This window comes from Prinia subflava, chromosome 1 (genome assembly GCF_021018805.1).
Source record: "Prinia subflava isolate CZ2003 ecotype Zambia chromosome 1, Cam_Psub_1.2, whole genome shotgun sequence".
Taxonomy (NCBI): Eukaryota; Metazoa; Chordata; class Aves; order Passeriformes; family Cisticolidae; genus Prinia; species Prinia subflava.
In genome coordinates this window covers 119,096,673-119,104,020 of record NC_086247.1, presented here as the reverse complement: position 1 = coordinate 119,104,020, position 7,348 = coordinate 119,096,673, and the positions used below count along the sequence as shown (strand labels likewise).

At 43.8% G+C, this 7,348-nt stretch overlaps 1 protein-coding gene across 10 annotated transcripts in view; it reads left to right on the top strand.

Annotated features, from left to right (window-relative positions):
* Positions 1-2,952: 2,952 nt before the first annotated feature.
* WIPF3 (WAS/WASL interacting protein family member 3) overlaps positions 2,953-7,348 on the top strand; it is a 38,007-nt gene continuing 33,611 nt past the window's right edge. The window contains exons 1-2 of one of the 10 annotated variants that reach the window (XM_063409667.1): positions 4,162-4,615; positions 5,673-5,786. Coding sequence is in view for 4 of the 10 variants with exons in the window: in XM_063409624.1 (XP_063265694.1) it covers positions 3,231-3,428 (198 nt within the window). In the remaining 6 variants the exon portion in view is untranslated. Of the gene's footprint in view, positions 3,142-3,188; positions 3,429-4,161; positions 4,616-5,672; positions 5,787-7,348 lie in introns of those variants that run through there. The other 9 variants (XM_063409640.1, XM_063409658.1, XM_063409689.1 and 6 more) reach the window with 9 other exon arrangements.

The window sequence follows — 7,348 nt, the reverse complement described above, 5'->3', positions numbered from 1 at the left end:
CGCTATCTCCTTTTCACTGGTTTCATTTATTTTCGGTATTTTTCCTTTTCTTGTGTGGGATTTTGACAAGTCTTTAAGATTGACAGTTTCGTAAGCACACTTTTAATGTAGAATGGTATTTTTAACTAAGAAATGGTCAATGATATATTTGCTAAGAGTGACCATCCTCTAGTACTGAAAAAGTTATGAAGGAGGGGAAACTGCTATGAAATTATACATGAGGTTTTGTTCTAATTTTCATTTGCTTGTAGTAAAAAATGATGAATCAAAATTTATCTCAGTCTCCATCAGATACTGTAGCAGCTCACCACAGGTTATTCACATCTCTCCTGTCTTTAATGGCCATGATTTCTTTGTATAGACGACAGAGATTCTGCTTCCTCGTGTTTTAGGTTAGATTTATCCCAACATTCATTTGTACTCTTGTTAGACTATTTTTGTTATGCTTTAAAAACTGTAGGCTCATAATGAATTTGGCTTTTGGCAGAAGGGCCAGGACCAGAAATGGAAAGGGTGCAAAATTTCTCATTACGTCTGACAAGGCTGAAGATAACTTCACTTGGGGTTCAGCTCTGCAGGACAAAGCAAAGGAAAGAAATGTAAGAGAAAAGTATCAGCTATCTGTTTTGGAATGCAAAAGATGACAGGCCAGGGCTGTTATGTTGCTCACCACAGCCACTAAGAAAATCTTCTCCAGATTGAACTCAGAGACATGTTCCCAACCTGTAACAAAACCCAAAATAACCCTTACAGCTGCTTGTAAAATGGTACCAAGGAACTACAGAGAAGCAGTAACCCAAGTCTAAGACCCATAGAGAGATTCTCCTTCTCTAAAGAAATTGATGTATTATTTGATCCATGTTAAAAAGTATTTGTCAAGAGTAAAAATATAACAATAGCATTTTTAATAGTTATGCAGGCAGAATGTATGGAAAATAAAACTGCATTTATGGCTATGCATTGTAAAACATATCAATGTTACAAATATGTTTGAGGCAATTTTTCAGTATTTAAAACACTTCAAATAATCCCAAATTGGTAGATAATAAAACCCAGGAAAAGCACATCCTATATGATAATGTAGGGTCAGTTTTGTCCCTGCTGCATTACCCTTTCTGTGGTCTTGGATACAGTGGAAAACAAGCAGAAGGAGAAGGAGGAGGACTACATGTTGAGAACCAGAAGGAATGAGTGTTTCAGTGCACTGGCCTTCACAGAACTCCTTGAAGTTTGTGCAGAAGTCTTTGGCCTCTTCTGCTGCCATCATGCACTCCAGAAGTGACTTCCTTCCAATTCAGCACTGGAAAGGGAGCACCTCATTCCATTTTCCTTTTCATTTGCATCTCCCAAAGACAAAACAGAAAGAGGAGACTTTCATAACTCCTAGGCATGCAATCCAGTAGGATTCTCTGAATGAAATATAACGCGTGACAGGTTTCTGTAACTAGCCAAGAAGCAGTAGTACCTCCCACAGTGTTTTGAATGTGGGCAAACTGTGTACCACAGGAACAGCTGATTGTTTCAGACCAGACCAGTGTGCAACCTTTGTACTGGGCCAGTCCAGCCCCATAGATAAAAATGGTTGCTGGACAAATTCTCCAGTTATTATGTGGCCCCTGTTGGGAAGTGAAACAAATTACATTAAAGAAAAGTCACAGAAACAAGACAAAACCAGTTTCTTCCTGCAGCTCTTGCAGCCTATTCCTCTGAAGTTCTTTTTCGATCTAATCGAAAAGGTGGACAAAGTTCATTTCAGCATTAGCAATCTAAAATCAAATCTCAGCTGAGACTACTTTATTATACTTTATTTTATATACTTTCATTATTGCATGAATAATGAAAGCAGTTTTCAAGCGTGGTGTTACATATATATTTTTTTAAGTAAATGCTGACATTTTGATTTTTCTGGACCACTACCTATGACCCTTTAGGCTTTGTTTTGTGCTTTGAAGTTCAAACTGGTGGCCAACTGGAAATGGGTTTAGAGCTCCCTGACTGCTGTAGAAGCAACTGGGGCAGATACTTAGGACTGGAAATTATTTAGTTTGGTAAGCAATCAGGAGGATATTTTCAGAATAATAAATCAGACTCACACCTCTAGACAGACAGGACTTGGATATCTAGAGCAATGATTTTTGTGCCCCTGCCCTGATGAGCAGAAGTGCCACAACAGCCCAAGGTTGACTTCCCACCAATCTCAGGCTGACATTGCCATCATTCAGGTCCAAGTGCCACTGATTTATTTGAACTGCTTTAAAAGTCAGTAAGGCAATGAAACACGCCATTTTACATTTGTACAGCTAAACAGGTTTTCCAGAGAAATCCAGTGAAAGTGGACCTGCCTCTCAGCCACCTGAAAACACATCCAATGGCTGCTGGGCAGACCAGAGCCCACACTGTAATTTTTAAGTTTTTCAGCATCCTCATTCCTGAGACACTCGCACATGACAGACTGGGGGTGCCCCATTCCTCCTCTGTCTGGGAGGCTGCTCCACTGCAACTCTCTTGCCCTGACAGAAACATGGAAGGCTTATTAGGGTATGACCTTACTGTTCCCATCTACAAGCAACCTTGGAATGAATTCAGAAGAACAGATGATTTTTTTTTCCTAGATGCTTCTAGTGCACAATCAGGGTTACAAAAGCCAAGGGTGACCAGCCAGTTCCAAGTGCAAGGCCCTCAGGGCACTGCAGGGCAGAAGTGGTTTGGCAGGTGAACGTGTTTGGGCAGGGGGACAGGGCAGTGCCATCTTTTTTCCGTGCCATGGGGCAGCATTGTGGCATCCACCTGGGCTTTTAAAAATAGCTTCGGCTCAGCCGAGGCACCAGCATGTGGGAGGGAGCGCCAGGCTGCAGCTGGACTTCACCCTCGCACCAAGGGGGGGGGAGGGGGGGGGTGGAAAGCGGGGCCCGCGGGTGGGCGGGGTGTGTGTGCGTGCATGTGTGTTAAATTACTACTTTTAAAAACATGTATTTATTTTTATTTCCTCGTGAAGACCGGGGCGGGCTTTTCCCCCTCAGGATCCTGAGATCCCTGCGCTCCTTTCCCCGCCCCCCGCCCGGGGAGACGGGCGGCCGCCGTACCTGGCGCCCTCTGCCCGGGAGGAGCGGGTCCGGCCCCGACGGCACCGGCGCCGAGCAGGTGGGCGCGGCGGGGGCGCGGCGGGGGCGCGGCGGGGGGGCCGGGACCCCGGGGTCCCCGGCGCCCCTCACGGCCTCGGCCGGCCCGGAATGCCGGGCGGGGGCGCAGTGGCCGCCGGGGCCGGGGTTCCCGCGGTGCCGCCGGGGCAGGGACGGCTCGGCGGGCAAAGTTGGTGCCGCGGCTCGGCCCCGGCTCCGGCCCCGGGCAGCGTCCGGCCGGCGGGGCAGCGAGGGCCGGGCCCCGGGGGTGTGGGTGCTCCCGGCGGCGGCGAAGGAAGCGTGGCTGAGGTCAGGCACGGGCTGTGCGCGGGGCTGTCCCTCTGTTTTGTCAAGCACAGGAACGCGGGTTGTTTTCCGGCGGCGGTGCATGACAAGAAGTTTTTTTTCCGTAGTTCTCGTCCTTGAAGTAGATGTGCTGGGATAGGTCAGCCGGGGAAAACGGGGCTGAGCGCTTGTGAAAAGTACAGTGTACATGTTACTTATGGAGGGGGAGTGATGGAGAAATGTTGGAAAGAAGTTCTTAAAGGTTTAATAATAATTAACATGGATAAAATTGAGACTAAAATCTAGTGACTTTCGCATCAGCCTGTTGGCGCTAATACAGAGCGACAGGGAATGCGTTGGTAGAGGGTAGCATGCGGATTTTTTTATTTCTCTTTGGATATACTCGGAGTTTGCAAAGGCGCAGAGGTGATGGGTTATGTGACAGCCTGCATCTCTGGGGCTGTGGAGGGGGCTGGGCTTGTGTCGCTCAAGAGATTCAGGAGTTTGAGAATAGGGAGGATACAGGACACCAGCGTGCCTTAGGTCCTGAAAGTGGAATATTACCAAGCAACATTTCTGAAAGATGGCAAAATAAGTGTGATTTAGGAGAGAAAACGCTGATGTAAGATAAAGTGTGATGATTTCCACACAGAAGGGTCTTGGGGCAGCCTGGATTTATGGGCTAAAGTCTGCAAGCGCTCCTGCTGATTCAGACAGTGACATATTGCTGAAATTGCGATAGCAGTGATACCTGTTACTATGCACGCTGCATGAATCAAGTCCTTGACTGCTTCCCGATACGATCAGTGTTCTCAGTTTCTCCATCTGTACATGCAGTACGAGTTCCTGTTTATTTCACAACGTGTGTTTGTATAAGCGGCGTTAACATCTTCGGTTCGCGTGCCTGCACCGCAGGACAAGCCGTAGGGCAGATGGGCGAGGAAATGACTGCAGCTTTACTCCGTGCTGGCAGTGGCAGCTGGGACACTTGTCCGGCACTGGTGTGCGTGGGGCCGGCTCCCGTCACGCGTGAACCTGTGACCCGAGGCAGTGTCCCGGCTGGAATGCGCAGGCGGCGCCGCCGCTGCTGCCGCCCGCGGCTCGCACGGGACAGTGCCCTGCGTGCGGTGGAAAGGTTGAGCCTGCTTTGCTGTCTTCATGTGCGAGGTAGCATATGAGGAGCTCAGTGTGGGACTCTTAACGCACATTGTGTAAGTGTGGGGTTTTTTAATTGATAGACTGCTTCGGCTGTTTTGCTGTAGATGATGATGACAAAATCTGGGTTAGACTCATAACCAGAAAGAATGCTGTGGGAGTTGATGTGTTTCCTGTAGAAGATGCAGGTTAGGAAATGGGGCTTGCAATTTAAGTATGAAACTTTTTTTATTTGTCTTTTTAAATAAGTGATAGATAGTCTCTAAAGATAGGGGTATATAAATAGTTTGACCAGCTTTGCATATAGACTTTGGTTGCTTAGGGGCAGATGCAATGTTTAATTCATTAGCTGCAGTGCTCGAGTTATCGCTGGTTTGGATCTATGCCTGAAAATGATTGAGATGCACTTGAAATTCAAATTCTGTGATTGTACTTCACTGGAAAGGGCAACATATGACTGTATTTATCAAATCATGTCATATAATACAAAGCAACTTTCTCATTTTTTCTCTCACTCCTTCCACACCTACAAGAGGAAATATAAAGATCCTGTAACATCTCAATTTCTGTTACTGCAGTAGAGGAATGTACAGTCAATGTTTGGAGTCTGTACATAATGAGTACTAAATCTGAACTTGCAGAAAATATTTAGATAGTTGTTTTTAACAGTAAATCAAAACATAGCACTGTCACATCTCAGCAGTCACACCATGAAAGTCAGCACTGTTTGTTGACTGTCCTAACAAGATATAGCCAGATGCTAATAGATGATCTTTATACTTAGTAATTTTATTGCTTGATGAGGTCAGTATTTTGGGAAGCTCATCATCTTCTGAAAAGATGACCTTGAACAGAAAACAGTTTCTTAGTCATAACAAATAGAAAAGTATTTGCACATTTTAAGAGAGATGTTGAGAACTCAAAAGTAGAATAACACAATTTACTGTTTTACATCTAAAAAAACCCCACTTATTTTAAGTATTAAAAAAGTTTAATATTAATATTTTGAAGTATTTTGGCTCCAAAGAGAAATAAAGCAGTAAAAAGACTGATATCAAATCTCTTTGTTTATAAGTCATAACTCATCTAAAATAATTACATTATTTTTTTCAGAAGCATTTGCTTTTGTAGAAGCTTTTCTTCTCTGTGCTGTATGACTGGGACAAGTTCTGTTCAGTCATGCAAAGTATGTGAGACTGGACAGACTCAGCTCAGCTGTCTTGCCCTGTAAGTTACTGAGCCTGCACGTGTGTGAGCATCTGCTGAATTATTATGTGGGTATTTTATGCAGTTCATTTAAGTTCTAATAAATGAGATCACAGATGAAAAGTTGAAGCTCTGGGGAAATGATACTAGGCTCTGCTGTACCCAGATAAAGATTCCTATCTTCTTCAGAGTGCATATGAAATTAGTATCTAAATAAACATAATAATCAAGTGAGATATCTAGTAAAGTCTTTTGTCTAGAAGTGTTTAGTACTCACGTTACACTGAGTTACCAGTGGCTGCTAGGCAGTTTTGAGATGCAGCTTTCTGCACTGCCTTTAACACTGATCTTATAGATCTTCCTCAATTAGTCTGTGTTCTTACACAAAGTACTTACTGTCTTTGAAAGACTGAAGCTTTCTTAAAACAGGCTATAGTAGCAAAACCTTAATGGTACTTCACAGTTGCTTTTTTATCTGTGGTCATTCTGCATCAGGGTTGTCTGGTGTCTTTGTAGCCAGTATGAACCGAGATATAAGGAGTGCTATATTTGCAAACAACAAAAAAAGTCCTTGGGACTTCCAGATTGGAAAAGAAAGAATCTGTACTTTTAGACAAATTTTTTTTTTTTTAATACACCCACCTTAATTTGATTTCTGAGTATTGTGAAGTGGACTCATTCAGTATTACATACGTGACAGCTGTACAGCTGCCTTTTGACTGCATTGAAAGAACGTGAAACAGCTAAAGGATTTTCACAAGATGCGAAAAACTTGTTTTCATGCCGTGGTAATTGAAACAACAGCAGAAACAGATTTCACTACCAGAAATATCTCTCTCTCAATAAGATCATGCATGGAGAGCCTAATTCTTCTTTGCATTGACCCTGTGTCATCTTTCACCATTGTTAGAAATAGGTACATAAGGCTCTGTGGTGTGGATGGTGTCACTCTGCAGCCAGCCCAGCAGAGCAGAGCAACATAGCAGCTATGCTATAGCTGCAGTGTAGGTGCTAAAGTGAAAAGTGGGGAAAACTGGCCCAAAAGTCCCCATGTGATTAAGTTCCCTAAGCATAAGAACAGAAAATTCATCATGAAATCGCTTGCTCAGTCATGACCCTGCTCTTACCAGTATCTAAGAAAACTAAACAGTGTCTACTCTGCAGCTACTGGGTAATGGATATTCTACATCCTCCATTTACACTGGTGGCAACTGCCATGCCTGCCTTGATAAATGGAAGTGTTGGCTAGAAATTACAGTGCCTCTGCTTCATTCATAAGAGAGGGGTAAAATGAATGAAGTGAATGAATACGTTTAGAGATAGTAACCCCTTTGTCTTGGTCCCTTTCACAAGCCATACACAGGTCTCTAAATAACTGCTGTACCATTTAACTTTTTCTAGTTACTATATCATGTTTTCCTCTTTTCAGTATAAGAAACAAAAAAAAAAAACCAAAAAAAGAAAAAAGACGAAAGAGGAGAACAGAATATGGTACTGCATCACAAAGGAGGTCTTGGGATCTTTTGTTCCTCTTTTGTACCCTATTGTTTTAAAGCTGTTATGTTACTGCTTTCCTAACTGGC